This window comes from Gymnoscopelus microlampas (genome assembly GCF_963454915.1).
Source record: "Gymnoscopelus microlampas genome assembly, chromosome: 23".
NCBI classification, from domain to species: Eukaryota; Metazoa; Chordata; class Actinopteri; order Myctophiformes; family Myctophidae; genus Gymnoscopelus; species Gymnoscopelus microlampas.
The window spans coordinates 23,260,026-23,284,649 of NC_139960.1; the positions used below are offsets into that span (position 1 = coordinate 23,260,026).

Consider the following 24,624-nt stretch of genomic DNA (forward strand, 5'->3'; position numbering starts at 1 on the left):
TGCTGCTTTGATGATACACCCGGGTTTAACCCTCTGACCCCAGCAGTTCATCCCGGTTCATTGTGACTCAATGTGTGTGTTCAAGAGGATTGCATGGCAAATTAGCCACCAGACTCTTGATATCATCACCAACCCCCACATGCTTCCAGCTCCATGCGTGATAATCGAGATTTCACAGCTGTGATCACATGTCTCCTCTCTTGTATTTGCTTATTTCTCTCTGTTTTAAGCTGACGCCCCTATTTTGGGCATGTCATTCATTATAGGTGACCATTTTCAAAAACTTAAAATAATTCTAAATTTAGAAAAGTAGCAAATAGTATTTTGTGAACTTGTTGATTGGCTATTTTCAAAATGTTTTTGTATGATGATGATAAAGCTGTTATTTTTCCTTATCAACCATTTATATAGATACTTTTGCATGGCAGAACATCACATCAGTATGTATATAAGTACCGGTAACTTTCAAAGGCGACAAAGAAAAACCAGACTCAGGACACAGGCAGCCATTGGATGTAGTGAAATATCTTGTATTCAGAGAGAGAGAGTAATGGAAGGTTACAGTATCAGCAGGTTCACGCATCATCGGTCGTCGCCTCTCTCCGCCGTTAAACAGAGAAAGCACTGGACTTTAACAGCGTCCAGTAACATAAACATATGACATCATTGAAGATACATCAAGCGTCCAGCCGTTAGAGGTGTCCTCCTACTATTGGTGGATAGTGATGATTACGTCGTCGTCAGATGAGGATGATGATGGTAGATGATGAAGATGGTGTGACAGTTTATCTTTGAACAACAGCGTCCACATGTCTCGGACAACATGTTGGCCTCGGGTCTGACCTGTCACTGGTCAGTGATGACTTCAGTGGCGCTGAAGGAATTGTTAGCGCAGAGAACATCGAGATACAGTGTTCTTAAAACAACTGATAGCCACAGAACAGGCCTGTAACTACTTTGACCTTGCATAGACAGAGAAATAGCAGAATAGTACATGACAGAGTTTAAGCCAATATGACAGCATTATATTAATTTGACATTTAAAGCAGGTTTAGGGCACTAGACAAATTATGATCAATCAAAATAACTCCATCAAGCCTACATCTTATCATGATTTGGATAGGGTCAAAGGGCAAGCTGATCAAGTCTTGTACCTTGTGACATTATTCAAACCAAATCAGACACAGACAGGCAAACTTAACATTGTGACAGAGATTTCAATGACTTAAGGGCAAAAATAAATGGTTAGTTATTCAGATAACATACACATTTGTACTTCTTCAAAAGGACTGTATAATTTATTCAGATATTAATTCAAAATTGTACTTCTTCAAAAGGACTGTATATAATGGTTATTTATTCAATTAGGAAGCAAAACATGGTTATATTTCATGACATTTTAAGACACCACACAACAAAGTTTTCCCCTTGCAATTTGCAAATAACTTTATTATAATTCAAAAAAATCTCAGCTAATGTACTGTCCCAACAAACCTTTTCAAAATATGTTTAGATTTGATCAATTTTAGCACCGTTAATGACCCTTAGCCCGTTTCTGTTGATAGAGTGAGAGAAAACTAACCAGTCTGACAAGTTTTCAAATAATCTGACAAGAGACCTACGTCACTTTGTCAAAGACGATTCTGGACACGTTCAGAAAAAGAAAAAGTTACCCTCCTCGTTGTGAAGCTGCGGTCCAGTGCTTTATTTAACAAGTTGACCTGTAGGTCCAAGTATTTGAAAAATGGAACGGTACACTCCTGATACCTGTATTTATTACATCATTTTACACTTTATTTAGGGAAAAACTCACGTGGAATGGTCTTAAAACTCAAGAAATACCTCCCGATTGCATCATGTAGGCATGGGGGCATCAAACAGCTATCCAAGACATTAGTTGAAATCTGTAAGATAGATGGAAATCAAATTTACTGTTTGGCATGAGACCTACAGTTGACTATAGTATGAAACAGAGTTTAAAACAGTTTGGAATAAAATTAAAGTTTTAGCCCTGTATGTCACAATTAGCAGGTATTGTGACATTATTGTTGTCCAGGAATTGGATTAATGGAGTGGCTTACATTCTCGTTCTAAAATGAAACAAAGACAAACAAAGCACATTAAACATTTAAATCAAATCATATTTAAATCAAGTATTCATCAAACTCCCCTCTATTTGACACTCATATATCTGTAATATAGTGTGTGTCAGAGGATGAATTTGTTGATGAGAAAGAAAAGAAATCAAAAGAAAAAAATGAAAAAATAAAATTTCAAACATTTTTTTTTTAAAGTTATAATTAAAATATTTAAAATTAAAATATAACAATGAAAAATAAGGAATAAACATCTTTGTTCTGAAGAGTATATTAGAGTTAGGTAAAGTACACCAAAATAAATCGAAATTAAAAAAAAATCCAAAAAGAGCAGATCTACCAGCTCAAAAAAATCTTAAGTTAAAATGATAAAATATTTTCAAAACTTTTAAAATAATTCAAAATGACTTTATAACAAACTTAATATTATAGTTAATTTTTTCCAATATTGATATTAGAACATATTGAATCGTATTAGGGTTAATTTAACTGAGATGGGTTGAATGAATTGAATTCAATGGAGGCTGTAGGGGCAATCGTTGCTAAGCAACGTGGCAGTTAGGATTACGAGAACTAACACTTCCTGTAAGGAATTATGGGTAATGTAGTTTTAGAGACCAGAGTGGTAAACTAATTTTAACTGACCGGAAAATGACTGAAATTTGGACTAAGATTGTTAGAGAACGAGCAAGACAGACAAACGCATTCAAACATTCACGCATGCCTGCATAGCTGAATCGCTCACACACATAGAAAAGATAAGAGAGATAGAAACTTTCACCTTACGCTCTCTCACTCCCTCGCACTCACACACCGTAGAAGACAGACACACTGGCGGACCCACAGAGAGAGAGAGAGAGATAGAGAGAACAAAAAACAATCGTTCATTAATACACACAGACATACCGAACATACATATTTCAGCGACAAACTCAATTTGGAATGAGAAATATTTTACTGACTGGGTTCAGTATTAGGCTACTTATTAGTTTAAATTATATTAAAAATATTTAAAACTTAGAATTGAAAACTTAGGATTTAAAACTTATTATTAAGGTTAAGGAATATAAAAATGTATTATTAAAGCATTTAAAACCTATTGTTTAAAGCTCAATATATTGGATGGTTTACTCTACAGTGGTCAAAATAAAACCGGTCAAAGGAAAAAAATCTACATACGCTCACTCCTGCACCACCATGGCATAAAATACAGAATCTGGGTTCTGCCTGAGTCATAAAATACAGAATCTGGGTTCTGCCTGAGTCATAAAATACAGAATCTGGGTTCTGCCTGAGTCATAAAATACAGAATCTGAGTTCTGCCTGAGTCATAAAATACAGAATCTGAGTTCTGCCTGAGTCATAAGTTGTGGTACCAAAAAAATGTTAAAACAAAAAAATTTTAAACCGGAGGTGGTGAGAGAAAGAGACAGATAAGATAGTAATCAATACGAAATCCACCGAAACAGATAAGGAGCAGGTAAGAAATCGTGAAACAAATAAATACTCATAGAGTAAAAGACAGTAATTAATCAAAGCATAAGCTCACAATGAACGCAGGACCCCATATGGGAGTGTCCACTTGTGAACTTAGGCTGTAATAAATAAGATAGCCTGGCATCTATCTTGTGAACTGAAAAACCAGAGAAATAATATATTCATGCAGCACCACACAGACATACCCTCCCCAAAAACGTTGAGGATGTGTCTGGTGGGGTGTGATCAATATATATACAGAATGGACAAGCCAGAAAATAAAACGACCTAAATAAAGACCACTGTATTCTAAATAAGAGGATAATTTATGAGACATTCAGGGAATGTCCTCCCAGAAATATAAGGTGATAAAAAATGTTTTACTTGACTGACTCCCTGGCGGAGCTGTGTTAAACAGGAATTTAAAAACAGGCATATGTATGAGACAAATAGTTCGGTAAAGACATTCAAATAAAATAAATAAAAATGTATACTCATCAGATCAAGGTTCACAGGGAGAAGTTACGTGGAGATCCCAATCACTGGACCATGGTAAAATAAAATAAAAAGATATACATACCAAATCAATGGTTCAGGGATCCTGACTCCGATGGCTGGACCATGTGGAATTTGAGACATGTGGAGAGTCAAGGGCAAGTCCAAAGGTCCAGCGATCGCGTCCAGGTCCAAAACAAAATAAAATAAAATAAAAATGTGATACTGTTCAAAGATAACCTTCATCTGAATAGAAGTGATACATCGTTACACCCAAGGCTGGTTCGTTTGATACGTATTAAAACAGGGGAAGCCAGGGGAAGAGAGTCTGACCGTACAGTTCCGGTCAATAGCTCAGTTCCCCTCGTCCACCCTGTTTCAACCATATCCGGCATCGATTTGGACCAATTGTTAGAGCTGTTATTTTTCCTTATCAACCATTTATATAGATACTTTTGCATGGCAGAACATCACATCAGTATGTATATAAGTACCGGTAACTTTCAAAGGCGACAAAGAAAAACCAGACTCAGGACACAGGCAGCCATTGGATGTAGTGAAATATCTTGTATTCAGAGAGAGAGAGTAATGGAAGGTTACAGTATCAGCAGGTTCACGCATCATCGGTCGTCGCCTCTCTCCGCCGTTAAACAGAGAAAGCACTGGACTTTAACAGCGTCCAGTAACATAAACATATGACATCATTGAAGATACATCAAGCGTCCAGCCGTTAGAGGTGTCCTCCTACTATTGGTGGATAGTGATGATTACGTCGTCGTCAGATGAGGATGATGATGGTAGATGATGAAGATGGTGTGACAGTTTATCTTTGAACAACAGCGTCCACATGTCTCGGACAACATGTTGGCCTCGGGTCTGACCTGTCACTGGTCAGTGATGACTTCAGTGGCGCTGAAGGAATTGTTAGCGCAGAGAACATCGAGATACAGTGTTCTTAAAACAACTGATAGCCACAGAACAGGCCTGTAACTACTTTGACCTTGCATAGACAGAGAAATAGCAGAATAGTACATGACAGAGTTTAAGCCAATATGACAGCATTATATTAATTTGACATTTAAAGCAGGTTTAGGGCACTAGACAAATTATGATCAATCAAAATAACTCCATCAGATGAAGTAATTTATTTCTCTTGCGTGTTTTCTTATTTCCTCTCTCTCTCTCTCTCTCTCTCTCTCTCAAACTAACTCTTAAAAAGAGCAAAAAGTGTATTGCTCCGCTCCTAGGCAGTCGCACCATAATGAGATTTTACGTTAATCCCAACACAATATCACCCGATTACGTGTCTCCCCCACAGCGCCATGCATGCAGGCAGTGTCGGCAGTGGAGAATAGGCTTTGGCTCACACAACACAGGGAGGACCTGGCGGGGAAGAAAGCGCATTAATGTAATCTAAGAGTAATTCCATGGCAATTCAGCTCACATTCGGATAAACGGGAGAAGGGGGAGGCCGTTTTTTGTGTGCGTGTGTTTTTTTTTTGTCCAACGTGTTCCATTCCGTGTTCTGCACTCCATCAGTGGAGTCTGGCTGGGGGGAGCGATGCAGCGTGTGAGACAAACCGTGACAGAAGTGCTGGAGGGGCCCAGTCTCAACAAAAAGATGGGGAGAGAGAGGGAGGGAGAGAGAGAGAGCAACTGGTGGAGGGATGGAATGTCAGAGATTGCCTGGGGATGGAAGATTGGAAGGACAGGGTCCGGGAGAGGCAGAATAGAAATCAATGGAAGAAGATAAATATTTTAGGAGTTGGGGAAGTGGCGACAGCAGAAAATGACTGGAGAAAATTGTGTGAGAGAGAGAGCAAAATGATGGAGAAGGAGGGGTCATTCAAAGACGAGTACGGGCGAGCCATAGAGCTATAAAATAGGGGAGGGGCGGAAAATCCCCGCCTATTTATTTCAATGAAAGTTGCTCACCCAGCAAACCAGCATGCACATTAGTGTCTTTTATGCATCTACGTCACAAACTACCTTGAGCCCATTGGTCGAGCCATGAACTGCTGAGGTCAAACCTGGTTAAACTTGCAGTACCAGAATTAGCTGCTAGGAAACTTTTGCTTCAAAAAGCTCTCCTGGCCCTGTGGTTGTCTTGGAATCTGTATGTTCCCGGTTCGATCCGATCCTGGCTGCATGTCAAAGTGTCCTTGAGCAAGACACAGATCCCCCTAACACTGCCAATGAGCACTGTTTTTTGTTGTTGCTCCTAGTAAGATCAAATGTGTTGCTGGTAGACCTATGTGTCGTAGATTTCCATGGTCATTATAGATGATGTTACAGTTCCATTGCTGTACCCCACAACTAATTAGGACCTACATTTACCACATCCATTTCTTCAGTTACTTTCAAATGGGAGTTAAATGCTAATTGTAGTTTGTAGGCTACAATTCCTCTGCTTACTTTATTTTTGTTTTATTTTGCATAATCCGGTTTGAGGTCCATAAGTTAGTGTTAATGCTTAAAAAATAGGATGTTTTAGTGAACCTTTAGAAGCATAAAGGTGGTTACTTACTACATTGTGTGACTATTACGGCTGGCGTCTTGATAAATTGTTTTTATTGAGATCTGCCTCTCCCTGTATATAGTAACCTCCACAGCAGGGATTTTATGTTCAAATAAGACACACTGTATGTTATAGTGCGCATGCACACACACACACACACACACACACACACACACACACACACACACACACACACACACACACACACACACACACACACACACACACACACACACACACACACACACACACACAGTATGCTTTCCACTCGGTTACCGTGACAACAGGAAAGCTAGGGTCTTGTTGGTCTATAGCAAATAAAAATGCCAAAACACTGATCACCCAGATGACTTGTGCATAGCAAAGCAGGCTTTTCATACCTAACTCTATGTCAATGCTACAGGCTACTTTATACTTTGCAACATAGAACAAATGTGATATATGGCATGGCATTTTCTCTTTCTGTCTCTCTCTCTCTTTCCCTAAAGAGTCTACCCACATCCACACGGAGACGTTTTCAAAAATATCACAGAAACGTTTTCAAAAAGTTTACTGTACACACGGAATCGTCTCAAGAAATGTGTGTGTCCACACGAAACCACTGAAAACGCCACAAAACGAAAACGCTGTAGTTTATATGCCCGGCCTGTGGGTGGTGCTGTGGAGTAAAGTAAGTACATTTACTCAAGTACTGTAATTAAGTACACTTGAGGTATTTTTACTTTACTGGAGTATTTCCAATTTTCAATACTTTTACTTCTACTCCACTACATCTCAGAGGAAAATATTGTATTTTGACTCCACTACAATTATTTGAAAGCTTTAGTTAATAGTTACTTTGCAGATATAAATTATTACATTACAAAACATACTTTAACGACTTTATTTAGCCCTATATAGACTATTTGAAAATAGCCGATCTACAAGCTCACAACGCGCATTGCAACGCAATGTGAGCTTGTCCATCAGTTATTTTCAAACATTTTAGTACTTTTACTTTTGGTACTTTAAGTATATTTTGATGCCAATACTTTTGTACCTTTACTTTGATTGAACTCAAGTAACAATTTGAGCACAGGCCTTTTACTTGTAACAGAGTATTTTTATATTGTGGTATTGCTACTTTCACTTAAGTAAAATATCCGAGTACTTCTTCCACCACCCAAATGAATTTGACCCACTGCTGGTCAACTAGTCGAGATAGGTTGCGAGCGTCCTCACTACCGTCCTGGCTGAATTCAACCGGGTGTTTGTACTTTCTCTATTTACAACCCGTACATCTACATAAACGTTCAGATTTCAAATATAAAGTGCTTAACTCATGGCCATGGATGTTACAATTCACGTCGAGTGGGTATAAGTACCCGCATCTTCCGTATTGTTCAATAAAAAGCGTTTTAATCCTATCGGCGGCCATTTTCTCATTAAGTTATAATGTATCAGAGTGCAATACTCCTCCCAACCGATAGGGTCGCGTAAATGAAAGCCAATGGAGAAAATTCGAAGACAATGGCCACCAATCCGATTAAAATGATTTTTATTGAACAATACGGAAGATAGGTGTACTTATGCGGACCCATACATAATTGGAACATCTGTGGCCATGGGGTCAGCACTTTATATTAGAAATATGAACGTTTATGTAGATGTACGGGTTATAAATGGAGAAAGTGCAAACACCAGGGTGAAGTTTATCCATGACCGTCGTAGCAGACGACCGTCATGTGATCCATGGCTGGCCAACAGCAAGGCGTGCATGGCTCATTTATATGCACGAGAATATACTTTAAAAAGTACCTAAGCTGAAAGTAACTAAGTACATTTACTCCATGTCCACTTGTTGCTGACGGTGGTAGTGTGTAGGAGGCTAGGAGCAGCGCTGTAAAGGCCCCATCGCGGTAAGTAGTACGCAACGCTGACGGGGTCGGGGTGTTTGTTGTTGGGTGGGGGTAGGGGGTGCTCGGCGCATGCGGGTTAAACGAGAGGTGGAGCTATGGCGTCATTGTTTCAGGAAAGATGCGTCTTTAGGTGTACACACGGAGACGCAGAAACGGCGTTTTCAGAAAATTCCACTCTGGGACCCGTTTTCAAAAAGAAGCGTGTTGCGGACCTAAAACGCCGTCTCCGTGTGGACGAAACGCCAAAACGATTACAAACTTATGCAGATTCACCTAAAAACGTCTCCGTGTGGATGCAGCCCCTGAGGCTGTACTGCACTCAACTGGAAATTTGGCCAAATGGTGGCTCTAGAGGAAAATCCATGGGGTCACCAAAGTCAGTAAAGTTCATACTGGAATCTGCCTGTTATTATGAGATAGCTTTTGTGAAATGTGTATATTTTGGCCTGAGGGTGGTACTAGAAGACAGGTAATGGGTTCATTCAAATAGTCCGGATTCATCCTCCAGGGAGAATGAATGTGCTCATCCTTTTTCATGGCAGTCTGCCCGTTAGATTTTGAGATAACTTGTTTGCACTGGTTGCAAGTCAAATATTGCTGCCTATCTTTAAATCACTCAATGGTTTAGATATATATTTTGCTTTTATATTATGAACCCTTGAGAAGTCTCAGGTCGTCCAGGACTGGCTATTCATTTTGAACGGTGAGTCAGTGTTTAGTTATTAGATTACAGCTAGTTGGAAGAAACTTCCAGAGAACCTGAGACTCGCTCAAGCTCATGTGAACTTGTAGATTGGCTATTTTCAGCAAAGATACAGTATTTGGTGTAGAGGGAAAAAAGGAGGTGGCTTAATATAGACCCCTGGGAGACTCCGGTCAACAAAGTTTATGAAGGTGCGACTGGCCCTTACCCTTGCTGGTACAGTAGGTAGCCATCTTGTCGAAGGTAGCTGGTCTCCGCTGTGTTTGTGTTTGCGCCCTTGTAAACTACAGTGTCTCCTCAGCTAATAATTCAACTAAAACATTCACAGCAGCATGTTCGGTGACCAGTTTTAGTTTATGTTTGACATGTTGAGTTCCTTTCACAGTAAGGTCGCTCATGGTAACAGTTCAGTGCGTGGTGGCACTTTAGTTTGTGCTGATTGGTCCGCTAGCTATATCACCCTGGTCAGATAACAAGACGGCATGGATCTCAGACTTCAGGTAGCCTGTCTGTGACATCAATAATCTATGACGTATCTTTGACGTCTGACTTCATATTAATTTGGGCAACATTTCAGCCTAATCCAACCACCATTCTCCACCATTCTAACATTAAAGTAAGAAAAATAAAGACACAAAAAAAAGAATGTGTGGAGGACGTACATCCTTGGCCTACTGGCAGTGTGCATAAAAACGTAGGCGCCGATCAGTCCAGCGGTTTGTGAGATTAGCCCTGGAGAGACAAACAGACAGGCAGACACAGACAGACCCGTTTGTAGACGTCTTGCCTCTTACAGAGCCATGCCGTAAAAAGACCATTTAACAATGAACACTGTGATGAGGACCTGAGGTATTTCTAAACTGCAGCTATATATATATCTGTTTACCTCTGCGCTAAGCGCAACTCTCAGGGAGGGGAAACTGTAGCCGTGAGCACTTTTGGATTGAGGATTCTAAATTGGTTCTGTTGGGACTGGGCCAGGCTAAATCTGCTTTGAGGTGTGCCATTGAAGGCCAATTAGGAGGTTCTGTAGACACGAGCCACGCGTGCCATAAGTTGGAGGTCAAGAAAACAGAGAGCTGTTGGCTCCGGTTCCCCATCTCCTCTGCCCGTCTTGATTGTTATAGAAAATGAGACGGGGGCTGTTACTGGACTAAGCTGTTCGTGCACACATTTCATTCTTTCCCTTCAGTATTAGAATAGAATCAACTATTGGTTTTGTAATGAAATACTTATCACATTTTCGGCCTGACCTACAGGTCATGATCTGTTTTTCATTCAGGGCACCACTGTATTCATTACCATGCTGCATGGGCTGATGCCACAGAGGTTTGTCTTACTGCATTGTTTTCAGCCTCTCTTGCATTGTTATTCCTTTTGTATTGTTTCTGGTCATTATAGCTTTGCAAAACTTAACCATCCTTCCTTGGATTTAATATCCCCCCACCAATTCTGAAGGTCTGCAGAAAGTAATGGTGCAAGAGTAGTGAGGCATATAGGGCACACTAAAATATGAAATACTTGTTACTAAAGGTACGTTTTTTTCGGAGGCAGCAAAGTACGAATGCAAACACATTGTTCTCGTTGCCTAACCATCCACAACCATCCACATCCAACCATTCACATAGGATTTACAGCAGTTGCACAGTTGTTTCAGGTTTTCGGAAGATACTGCAAAGAAGTGCCTCTGCGGACAGGATGAGATAAAGAAAGTGAGTCAGTGGTTTGCTGACCCCATTATTATCGGCACAAAAAATTGTATTGAATCATGGATATCATGGATTTACTGCAAACCTGTGAGACAATTGTGAATAGTCCCCACCCCTACATGAACATTAGGGGAAAATAGACGATCTGCAAACTGTAACGGCCAGCTGTATTTTAGTCTTTAGTATGTGTATAATTTTGTATTTAGATTAATCATATTATTTGTCATTGCATTATTTTATATTCTGTATTTCCTGTGTTCTGTGGTGGAGAGTTGAGGTGAAGACTGAAGCCTTAATTACAAAATGGACTGACACCTGCCTGTGGCAAATTCATAACTGTTGAACACTGGAAACTGCCAGCTGCTGTGTGTCCTCTCCACAGATTGGCCGGCTCTGATGAGCCATGTGACACAAGCAGTGGATTGGCTGGGGGCCACACCCAACGTACTATAAAGCTCACTCTCAAACTCACCGATCAGATGACTGTCAGCTTCGGCGGCGGAGAATCAGGTCCGCTGCTCTCTCAGTCAGACCCAAGCTAGAGCCGTCATACCGAAATCTTTGTACCTTCACTTGTGCCTTTGAAAGACTTTGGAAGAGACTGCCTTTGGAAAAGCGTCGAGAGATTACTTTGTTGAGACTTTGATTCCTCAGTTGTGATTATGTAGCTTTTGGATTTGTGTTGATTATGTTGGGTTGTCACAAAGAGCTTTGTTGTAGAGTGAAAAGAGGAGACCACTGGGGGACTCTGGTCAGTATGGGGTTTAATGATAGTTTTCTGTAAGCTGACAGTGATGTCATGACTTCCTGGTAGCATGATGTCATGGCGTATTGTCACGCTGTGATCAATTCTAACGCATCATTGAAAGTTGATTTCTTTCCTGCCATCAGAGGAAATCAATTTTGTTGTTCAATGACATTTCGTTTTTTGATTGGGCTGGCTATTGCTGGAGATTAAACTCTGAACATTAGTATCAGTATGACTGACACAGCCTCTGCGCGCGTGAGTAATTCTATGACGGACACCTGCCAGGCTCTTTGGCCAACAGCTGACTGAATCACATTTACACTTCAACCCTCCTGTCACATGCAGGCAGAGACTGGCAGGATACACAATACACACATTCCACCACATTGTGGTGGAATGTAATTGTGAGGCCATTTTCTTTTAAAACCGTGTGGCAGACACTCTGCTTTTAATAATTTCTTGTCTGTTTCATGAAGCTCATCAGGTTTATTTTAAATGGGTGAAATAAATCTCATTGAGACTCAATGTGGTGTATTTTGAAGCAAGTTGTTATAGTGTTATAATGTGACAGGGGGGTATTTTTTTTGTGACCTCTGACCTATTGAGATGATAAATTGGGGCACATGCTCCCTAAGGAAATCACGCTGGATCTATGGCCGTCATTTACATCTCCTCAAATTAAAGCAGCAGTGTGTACTTATGGCCCCAGGCCTCATGAATCAAACTTTATTGACCAGTTTGAGAGTTGCAGACACCCGTTGAATACCAAGCGTTGTGGCAAGGCCATTGGGAGAGTAAGATGTCAGCTAGCCATAGAGATTAAAGATTTGAACGCCACCAGACGCTGAGCTGTGATTAAACCACAGCGCCTGCATCTCATAAATATGGAGATTTGCAACCAAATGATTTTTCACAACCAAAAGGTATTAAAGGCAGAAATCATTTGCGTTTAAACAACACATTTAATAGAAGCCTTCCATCCATGTCATTGAAATCATCCTCTTTAATCACATTGCCTGTGTTCTACTGAGCTCTAATCATAATCTGCCAATTGATTTGTATTAAATTACACATCGTTACCTCTGTGTTGCTATTGTGTCTGCGTGAAGTGTTGTCTGGCACCCTTATGGATAATGGCCACTATTTGGTTAGCATAACAATTGGGTATTATAATTGGACATATTATGTTCATCTTGGAGCAATTTGATTTCAGCTTAGCTGCAATTAGGTTAATTGTAGGGTTGTAGATTTCCTGTTTTGCAATACTGACGTCTGCATAAAGCAGTGCAATTATGAATACGTCCGGCTACACGAGACTAGGTTAGATGTTGTCGTTGATACAAAACCCACACATGGTTAAATTTGTTTTTTTCCTCACTGCAATACAGTATGTACAAATTACGCAATTCAACTTGGTCATGGTCACAGCAATACAACACACATGATTTTCAGATATAGATATACACACGTTAAAGGAGAATTTCACCGTCATTTTTCTTACCTTTTTTATGATATGCTATCCAAGGACGATATGATATCCTGGGCCCGCCGCAGCTAAAAACCTGTGCCTATGACTTGCTCTAAATCGCGTATTTTATCTTTATTTTGTCTCGCTGTAGTGAGACTTCGGCGCCCCACTGGAAGTCTCGCTGAAGGGAGACTTCCGGTGGAGCATGTTCAAGACAATCACGTTGCATAGTGTTCTCTCACTATGAACATCAGATCTCAGCAAAAAAAAAGAGAGCTATTAAAATACGCGATTTAGAGTAGAGTAAGTCCCAGGTGTCAGAAAAACGTCGGATGAAATTATCCTTTAAGATTTTTTTTATGCATCCAAATGGATACGTTTGAATACGGTATAACAGTATACTCAAACATACTCTCTCTCTCTCTCTGATTGCTGACTGGTGATAGATAGGATATAGTAATTCATATATATGTATCTTTTGATCAATTCACTGTGCACATGGTCACTCATTCAGCTCCTGTGTTTCATTCTCACTGCTACTATGATGCCTGAATTTCCCTCTGGGGATCAATAAAGGTTTACCTTGTGATTTTGCCCATGTATTTCCAACCAGACACTTTTTGTGTTCTTATCTCGGTGCCAGGCATTTATTCTGCGACTTCTCATAGCAGATCAGTTGCCCTAGCTGCCCAGTACCTGCTGTCGCTTGTCAAAAAGAGCCGGTGGATACTGACCTCTGGCCTCTGTGGCCTACATTGGAGGGACCACCCTGTCACACTTTGACAGTGAATGTTGCACGGCCCTTGCCTCCCAGCAAACAGAAAGTGTGCCATACTGTTCCTAGAGAGGTTTTATCGTTGCTCTACAAATTCTCAAGACGAGAAAAAAGGGGTGTGAATTAGCACTCATGCAATATGCAAAAGGTTAGATAGGCTCCACAGAATGCCATTGCCAAAGTGGGAATTCTACTGTAGGAGCAACACAACAATGAATTTAGCCTGTTTAGCATTTCTGGGAAATGGTGGTGTTCCCTCCACCTGAGTTACTTTTGTTTTCTAGTCCAGTCTTCGGGGAGCAGCCACATTTTCTTTTTCCTGCATGTTGTTTTTAAGAAGAAATAGAAAATCCCTACGCTTTTTGTTTCAGGCTACTACGTAGCATAATGTGATGGCATCCCCATGGTAATACAAAAAGTAGTGCTTTCTCAGTTCAACACATCAGGCTTCAATGGAAAAACTAGATGTACCAAAGCCCTCCACTCATGATGTCCCTTAAGATACAATTCCCATTTTCCAACACTTGACGTGATTACCCTTAAGTCACTGACAGAGACGCAGCGTTACATGACACTCTGGGGAAGGGTAGATGGCTAAATCTAAAGACCTTTTACATTTGGCACAGTGCTGAGAAAAGAGAATATGCCGAACCTGAGCTGGATTCCCCGGTGGACCAGTATTGGTTAGAGTGGGAGGCGATTATTTATGATGCCAAGGCCCACAATGCTTTACCTCAAGGGATTATGGGAGGGTTTGATTGGCCCACTTCTATAGAGTGATAGTATCTGATCCACTATGACGGAGGGCTATTGATTTCAAGGACAGTTGAGGCCAAGTGAATGTGTGTTGCTGTGTATTGAAATAGGGGCATATGTACTGCCGGTTTCAATAGCAGTAGTCACTAGTGCTGTGTGTTTTTTGTGTGTGAAGTGAAATATGAGAACATAAACATAGGTTAGAAAACATCAATAATGCATAGATATTAAAAAAGGGTAATCCAAACATATAGAGCATCGCATCGTGGTCTGTAAATGTTAGCCCTCTTGCAGACAGCAGCAGCAATTTAGAGCTTTCACAGCATTTTCAAGACTGACCACTGCTCTAGTTATTCAACCACAGTATGGTCATTCTGAAGATGGCATCGCACAAGCAAACATGTTGCTTCAAGCAACCTCAAAGAGCAAGTCTTATTGTCAAGGCCACCTATAATGCTTTTATTGTGAAATGTGAACGGCCCTTAAACCCGTTGGCTCTGCATCTAGAATGCGAGTAAACCAAAGAGGCAAGTCTTGAACCGTAGTGGGGTCCATGGAGGGGCCAGCCATCGATCCTGTGGTCTATCGTTCCAGGCTTGGACCCTTCCCAGAACGCCATTTTACCCAACCTCAAGATGACTCAATTCTTCCCTCTGCTCTCCCAGTTCAGTGGAAAAATACATTTGGAAAACAAAGAAGAAGACAACAATCAAAAACAATCACTTACCCATGAACAAACAGCAACGTAGTGAAAGCAACGCTTCTCTTGTTCTCTGACTGCCATGGCAACATTCACTTTGATATGCAGATAGATACCACCGCCATATGTACAGTGCAGCACTTAAGGGGATATTGACTTTTCAGGCAGAGAGCTTTTGCATTAATTGTGATGCTATAACTTATTTATCTTTTATTCTGCTTTCATTATATGAATGAAATTATGATTGTCTGATCTCTCTCTCTCTCTTTTTTTCTCCCCCCAGATGTGAAGAGCATAGTTGACGCTGGAGCCAAGGCTGTGTACCGCACACTGACGTGGAAGCTACAGCAGAAGCGTTACCTTGATGGAAAAAACTACAGACCTGCGATCTGAGACTCTTCTTCAGGATGTCATGCTTTCCGCTCCAGTGATCAGAATTATGCTTTATCGGTAGCCCCTGCAACCACCACCACAGTCGCAACTCAACTTTCAAATTGCCTGTCCAACACCAAGCTCTCTTAGCGTCACACTAAGTTTAGTTCACAAGGACCAATAGGTACCATGGCTGCCCTGTGTCCGGGTGAAGGCGTGAGCCGGACACAGGCCCACGCTGGCAAACTGTAGCCTCCTCCCAGCTCGTCTCGCAGTGACCAGGTTCTTTTCTGCAGTTTTGATCTGGAGTTACTCTTGTTTTTGGACCAGGGATGGAGGTACCGGAGGCTAGCAAGCATGGCAAGAAATCAACGAGTCAAAAGTTGGAGGACCAGAAAAAGGTATGGCAAATTAGACCGTTTTGCTTTCACCTACTGTACAGTGGCTAGCCTCAGCCATGGTTACTTACTTGGACATCTGCATTGTTCGTTTGTTCAGGCACCTTTCAACTTAATGCAAATAATGTTCCTGCATTTTGTCTGTTGTCTTTTCAAAGGATGTGGTGGTCTAAACGTTGCTGTTGTCTTTATTCCCAATAGTTCCCTCTGCTCTGTATCTCTTAATAGCTATTTTTAAAGATGGGGGAAAAGGTGGGGTGTCTACTCCCATAGAGTGCCTACGGTCTTTCATCTTGCCTCATCTGGCATTTCACTGGGCAGAGCCCTCCCCTGCCATCTGGGAATACATATTTACTCCACAGCCTTTTATGTTAAACACTCTGGGAATTGGGAGGAAATAATATCCTTAACAATGAGACAAATAGTTCTGCTGGAAGCAGCATCATCAGTGCTAATGGTCTCCCATTGCTCGTATAAAGGACTGGGCCATAGATAACAAGTTTAGGAGAACAAGTCTGGTTGGCTCACTGTGAAAGAAGGGACTGTGACCTCTGACTGGGTAGCCTCATCTGAGGCAGCGGTAGCTGGATCGATGGAGGGGCTGCGACAGTACGCCAAGTTCTGTCTGCATAATAATGCCATAGAAGGACAGCCGTGTCCCATGTTACATTGTTTTGTCTTGTCAGTGAAAGCGTGGAGTTTGGGGCACGTAATTGGGAGAGTTCGTCCTCCTTTGACACACACACACACACACACACACACACACACACACACACACACACACACACACACACACACACACACACACACACACACACACACACACACACACACACACACACACACACACACACACACACACACACTCCCTTTCTCTCTCTCGCACAGACCTATTCTCTCCCTCTGCAGACTGTGACCTGATTCTTTCTAACAAAGTGCTGCCGATAAGCGTAATGATTGTCCAGGCCAGCCCGGAGAACATGTGCAGTGCAGCAGATGTGGTGTAATACATCAGCGCTGACATTTGGAGCACTATTAGGATCTCATAAAAAGATGATGGTACTCTATTATTGTTTTTTCTCCCCTTTTCTTTTAGACCTGAGTGCCTGAGTGCTCATCCCTTCATACCTGTAGAGGTATGGACGGATGGAGTGTGTGTGTGTGTGTGTGTGTGTGTGTGTGTGTGTGTGTGTGTGTGTGTGTGTGTGTGTGTGTGTGTGTGTGTGTGTGTGTGTGTGTGTGTGTGTGTACGTACGTACGTACACATGTCTGTATAAACAAGAGAAAACCTTAGGGAAGGCACAGTACGCAGTTCTTTTTATAAATGTTTTCTCAAACCGTGCAGAAAGAACAGATCCATACGACTCATCCTCAAAGCAAATATGAAAGAGAATTCCCCAATCAGACAAACATAGGTTATATGTGCTCACTTCTTAGTCAGTATATATTATGCTTTTAATCTCTCTTTCAAGCACATATAAACCACTTAGAAACTCTCTAAACACTATTCAAAGCTTCCACACAAACAAAGACATAGAGAAGAAGGCCTATTGATCAACATACCCTTCATTCTCCATGTGAAAAACCTATAACACAGAAGCTATAACTCTTGTTCCGTTTGAATATGTGTGCCGTGACAAAAATTCCCCTGCTCTCCAGGCTGTTGGCATCGGCCAATTAGAAAGTGGCTTCCAAAAATTCCCTGTGTTAAATGCCAATGATGTTACGGATCATAAGGGAGCCAGTTACAGTACAATAAACAACAAGGAGACTCCGGGCCCGTTTCTTTAGTTGTAATTGGGATGTGTGCATTATTGGCTTGCGCGAGGGCTTGTCACGATCAGATGATTTATTCTCCCCAAAGCCTCATATTAGCGCCGATCCATCATAGTGGTAGGGCCCGGCAGCGCTGCAAAGACGCACACTGCTTTGTGGACTAATTATATCTGGACATGTTTGTAAAAGACTTGGAGAGCATAATGTGTTGTCTCTCACTCCCCCTGGTCATGAAGGTAATGATAGTGCTATGGTGCCGGCGAAGGTGCATGGTGTGGTCCTTACAGATCTGTAGGGAGTGGCGAAGCTGCCCTTATGATTTCTAAGCCAAAAGAGAGGTGTCTGTATGCCAGTAGAAGCCTTGGCACACTGCCACTGTGTGTCCAGAACTAGCAAAGTGTGTAATGGAGGGGAGTTGTAGATTAGGTCCTTGTTGTCTCCTTCCATCTTCCTATAATTCTTCATCCACTTCCTGTAAGGTATTTTCCTTCTCTCCCATCCCCCATTCTCTTCTCGTTTTCTTCCCCTGTCCCCTCTGTTCCCATTTCCCTGAAGGACGCCGGTGGTGCAGATTTTTTTCTTGTGTCCAGCCTTCTGAATGAGCAAGCTGTGATTACAGGCAGGCTGCTCACCTGACCCCCGGGGAGATCTGCACAAGGTGATTGGCTGTAGACAGGCGGGCACGAGGGCAGCTGTCGTGTTGCTAAGGCGCTTCAGGAAATATATCCGCCAGCCAATCACTTGATGCTTGTGCAAATCTTTGCCAGAACTTATCTTAACCATTTCAACCTGTGGGTCCCTGCTGAGCGTCATCTTGATTGGTTTTGTTGGTTTCATATGCATGATTTTCAAACACTGACAGCGTTACTGTATGGCAATGTCTTGTCGGTGGCTCACACAGAGAGATCTATCACCGGGGGCAGATGTACACTTTCAGGCACACTCAATACCCTTTTCTGATTAAATAATTCTAATGATGACCATAGCTCATCCTATCATGGACACAAAGTGTCACTTATTGAGCCACAAGCAAGCTTGTTTTGGAGCGCAAGCACGCATGCACGCACGCACGCAGCTGCTCATAACTTCATCAGATTTACACCACAAGCTCAGAACAATTCGGATGTAATTAAATAACAATATATATGTAACAAAAAAGAGACTATTTTGTTATTGTTGTTGTTTTGGTTGGTACATCGTCATTTGGAAAAAAATGATAATGGGAAATTATCAAACAAAAACCGGAGTGGACTGTGGGGCCTGGGGCGCACGCTCCCTTTTCCCTCATGGTGCTGTAGCTTCACCATCACTGAATCCAGCTGGCTAGTCGCCTGTGGATCTACATAATATGATGGGACTTTTTTAAGCTCCGGGCAGGCATGTAAAAGATGAGTGAATAATTTAGTGTGTTATCTTTGTTATTTTATACTGTCAAGATCTGAGGAGTAACGTCATGTCTCCATGCCAATGGAGGATGCATTACGAATGGCTGTCGGTGAGAGTGCAGAACATATGCTAAGTTAATAATTTACATGGTACATTTGAAAGCAGGTGTTGTTGACACTTTGCAGCTTTGTAAAAAGGCCACTTTTGCAAACCTACTGATCAGTCATTCATGAATGATTAAAATGGTAGGCAGGAGTTCATAATGAACTTTCATCGCTTCATTAATTACGGTTTTTTTTCTACAGTATTTTAAACGTCTTTCCTTCTGCAAATCAGGGATAGTGAATTCAGCATATATCTTTAAGACTGAAAAAGCATTTCTTAGATCAAAACCTTTCCCTCACAGTACCTCTACAGTAGCTTGAGGACACCATTCAAAGTGGCGACAGAATAGGGCGACAGAAAAGAACAGGGTGGCCGCGTCCACTGATTTCAATGGAGAAGTGGCGCCATGTTCTATTCGGTTCCTCAAGCTATATACGAGTATACAGTACGTGTACCGTACTGTACCTCTACAATACTGTACAGTACATTATAGGTGGTCTTGGACAGTTCTTAATTTACAGTGCAAATGTGTTCATTTTACTTAAAGTGCAGGTTCAGCTTTGTGTAAGGATTGCAATCCGTTGAAAACATTTCAACCCAACCCTGAAATCTTTCAAATAAATAAATAAATAAAGTTACGGACAAACAGTTTAACCTAGTTGTGTTGTCTTTAATTAAGAGTACATTTTCACTTCCAGTAAATCGACATCACCCAACAACACTGACAAGAAGAGATGTTTACATACATGTAATTCCTCCTTCTTCCCTAGCAGACTCACATTATTATGTGCAGCAGCAGTTTCTTATGATGTTTTTACTGTGGCAGTTTGATAGCTTATTCTGCTCTGGTTTGTCTTTTACAAGCTATTAAAATAGATAATGCCATTCACTAACACCTACAGCAGAAGGATTCATTCCATACATCCTAAAGAGAAAGCAAATCATTTGATAACACTTTTCAATTAAGACGCCAACGATGGCATTTATAACTTGCGGTGGCAGAGTGCAATCAAATGCTTTAGTTTTGTATTGTGTTTAATGGATCCTCCTCTCAGGTTGAAGTGCGTTCAATGTTGATCTTGATCTTTTCAATCACCAGACTTTTTTGTCGTCTTAGTAGTGAAAACTCACTTGACTTACTCCCTTGTCTCAAGAGCCACCACATTCTCCCTAGACAATCTGTCTTCTAAGCACTATCAGTAAATGGGAGACAGCACCCTCGCACCCTCATCCAGGACCCTGGCAGTCTTTAATCCGACCCCACTCCACCACCTCCACAAATCACGGTACCAAAAGTCAATTTCCCTGCTCCGTCTCTCATAGAAATGTCTCTGTGGACGCCCTATCTGTAATGGAGTGTTGGCGATAGAACAGGAACATCAGTTAGTTTACATTGGGAACACTTGAAAAGCTAAAGATGCCATCTTTAGCTTTTCAAGTTTTCCCACTGGCAACCAGGGACATCATTTGTTGTCTCAGGGAATGGCGATTGCCACCCCCTAGCATTCACATTTAACCTCATGTTCTGTTTTTTTTAATGCAAATTATCTCCAGATGTTTTTTCAGATTAATCTGATCTTTATCGCCTCATGCATCTGCATCACTCCCTATTGGGCATGTCATTATAGGTGAATTTAAGAAAATGTCCTTTTCTTTTTTTTTTATAGCAAAAATAGCAGATCAACAAGTACACAACACCTCACAATGTGACAAGTTGTGAGCTTGTAGATGGGGTATTTATGTTATGTTTGAAATACTGTAGGGCTTAAGTGGTTACTTTTTTGCCATATCCTCTAGTTTATTTCTGAAATGACACCTCTGCCGACAACGTAGGTACAATGAACCTGTGTAGAGAAAATCTGCCAATCATAGACTTGAATAATCACTGACATTGACCGTTACAACACTGTCCTTTGACATTTTCCAGCATGATCATTTATCTGTGTCAGAACTTCAGATATAGATATTTACCTATTCACAGAGATTGTCTTGTTTCTGCCCTGCGTTTCCAAGATGACGAGTGAAAAGACAGTCTGGTCACAGTCTGAATAATTATTATTCCATGGACGATTAGTGGAATGAGAGAGACCAGAGAGAGAGGGAGGGAGCAAAGAGAGATAGACTAACGAAAAACGAAGAACATCTCGGAAAATACAGAGATGTCAAAGAGTGGAAAAAACACAATGAGGACTGAGAGACACGATTGAGTTACGGGCAGGAGGAAGAGGAATGAACTCGGTGACATTTCTGGGAAGCTGGCAAGCGGCTCCAGCCCTCACCAGTGCAGTTTCTTACCGTAGTGCAGCCTGGTGCAACGCTATCTGAACATAGAATCACAGCTGGGGGCAGCCCGGTGGTGGATCACACATCATCACCTCTCTCCTAGGCAGGTGTTACATAGAATGTCATGTTCTGCTTCTGAACATGGAAATGTCTGAGGGGCGTACAGTGTAATGAAGCACGGGGACATTGATGGTCTGTACAGAATATCAGGCTAGATCAGTCATTCTCAATTTTACACCACACCAAATCTATTTCCCGAAAATAGCCCATCTACAAGCTCACAACGCGTTGCAAGCTTGTACACCAGCTATTTCCACAGAATGTAAAACGGCAAATGTTCCCCTATTATGACATGCTCAGAATAGGGACTCTAGGGTTCATGTGGTTAATTTCAAGGACCGCCGGGTTTGATATGCATTCGGCCAGAGACTCCATTTGAAACAATTTTCTTTTTATCTCCAGGACCCCAATCTACACTGTAAAATCCTCAGTGTAAATTCAACTGTACAAATGGAACCAAATGAGTCTGTCACTCCGGTAATTCTGGAGTTACAGACCTGTAAATGTCCATTTGGTTCCTAACAATCAATCATTTAGCTGGGGACCCTGATGAACCCCCTCAAAGACCCTTGCAGCCCCCAGACCTCACATTGAGAACCAGTGGGCTAGGTGGCTGTTCCAGCTTTCTCTGTTGTTGTTATGGCCCTTTATCATCACCATCATTTGTTTTCCCTGCACACACATGTGAATGTGAAGTAGGAAGTAGGATTTGTTATGCTGTGAAAAAAACATTGTGCTCTCAAAGGAAAGGATGAATCTGAAATTAAATACATTTTCAGAGGTTAGACAAAATCTTCAGTAGTTGTTCAGTAAAAGAAAGAAAAATCAACCAGTTATCTGTTAAGAGCCAATTTGGCAGGTTCATGTCCCACCTCAGCTGTTCTGACGCCGCTCTCAAATGGGTCAACTCCTGTGGCACTGAACCCATATATTGGAAAAACCTAATGATACTGTATACAGCATCAGGAATATCATTTCCCTCCCAGATCCACAGCGTTGTTGTTAATGGCATGCTCTCCTTATCGTATCGTCAGGATGAGATTGCTTCCCCTGCTGACTTGAGTTTCCCTATTGATTGTACCGGCACCAAGATAGAGGCCCGCTATACCTATTAGAACCCAGCCTTAAATCACACACGCTATAGGACTTGGTTACAGTCAGATGGGGAATTCAAATGGATTGCCTTCGACTGCACGCGTGCCCTCAAGTGTGCCTGCGCGCGCGCGCGCACACACACACACACACACACACACACACACACACACACACACACACACACACACACACACACACACCTGAGTGTTATATCGGTCCACATGTATGTGGACCATAAACGTTCACAGTGAAATCCTGTCTGCACGACACAGGGCATGTAGCCGATCCCGTTCCCTGAAATATCACTTGGCCGTAAAAGTCTACGAGTCCACAAACCAGGCTCAAGGTGTTCAAATGGAATCCCATTATCCCAGTAACACTGCAACACAAAGAGGGGGCCACACCCCTGTGAGCCAGAGATCCATTTTGTAACCAATACTGGAGGCAATATAAATGGTAATCATCACATGACTTGAGGCCTGCTTTCTCTCACGGTAATCAAAGGGCGAAAGCTCAGGAGGCCTCTGGTAGTACATGACCATGACCACAGTGGTTCTCAAAAATGTTCCTGTCAAGGACCCCAAATTGTTATTTGGCTGCAGACACCCATTTGAATACATTTTGTACCAAGGACCTCCATAAGAGAGGAATATTTAAAAAATAGTAGATCTACAAGCTCACAGTCCTTTGCATTGTGAGCTAGTGGATCGGTTGTTTTCTCATAGCCTTAAAATGAAATAGGGCTTAAAGTGTTAAAACTGTTCCTAGTTATGCCAGGGACCCCCTGAAAACCCACTCAAGGACCCCTTGGGGACACCGGACCCCGGTTTGAGAACCACTGCTGTACATGACCACAGAGACATCAAACCATCAGGACTTGACACTGATGTGACGGCTCGGAATGATTCACTAACCACAAGTAATGACAGTGCTTGAAAACACATTACAGTGGAAGAATGTAAATGTTGGCAACAAAAACATTTATTTTTCTTTATGCTTTCTTTATCCACTGTGATTCTTGCTTCTTATGGAGTAATAACTAGCGATCTGATTGCTGCTTGGAATTCATATGTTCTTCTTTGCCAGCTGTGTACATGGCTCATCTTGCATGCATGCGACATAATGTGGATGCTATGCTACGCGTTTCATACATTATGCATGACCAATGCACAGTATGTTGAGATGTAATGATGTACCCCATGAGTGGTGAATGCAATCTTCACTAAATTCCCATGAACAAGCAAGCCGTCAGACATAAATATGGATGTGTGTGTGCATGTGTGCATGTGCATGCATGTATCGCACATGCATGCATATGCTTCCTGGCATGTATCCAAACGGATTTGCCTGAATCCTGCCTCATGCTAACGGGTCTAACCTGCCACACATGGACACTGCTGGTGAGGTGTGCGGGATTATACTTGGGGTCGTCTGTCATACGTGCATCAGTATTCAGCTTGTATGCCTGGCCTCCCTGTCCCTCTAATAGCAGATAACAGGATTATCTCAACAGCTGTGCTCTTAACAGGGGGCAGAGAGTGCCAGGGGAGGCTGTGAAACGCAGGCACTCACTCAGGACTGTTGCAGGCTTACAGAAACACCAGCCAGACCATGTCAATGGCCTTTGCTTATATTTGTGGGCTGTAAATAACATTTTATTTAGGCAAGGCATTGATTGACCTGAGTGCCTCTCCACATAGTACGACCGCACCAGAAGTCTTTTAGCAGTATGTGTTTTTCTAGATAAAGCTTAGTTGTAATGTTTACTAGGGCTGCAACTATCGATTATCTTCTCAGCGATTATTCT

General features: G+C 41.7%; 1 protein-coding gene across 1 annotated transcript in view; it reads left to right on the forward strand.

Moving 5' to 3' along the window:
• Positions 1 to 24,624, forward strand: part of nav3 (neuron navigator 3) — a 370,769-nt gene that overhangs the window by 54,606 nt on the left and 291,539 nt on the right. The window contains exon 2 of the mRNA XM_084050457.1: positions 15,626 to 16,115. Coding sequence (XP_083906583.1) covers positions 16,047 to 16,115 — 69 coding nt within the window. The 5' untranslated portion in view covers positions 15,626 to 16,046. The remainder of the gene's footprint in view (positions 1 to 15,625; positions 16,116 to 24,624) is intronic.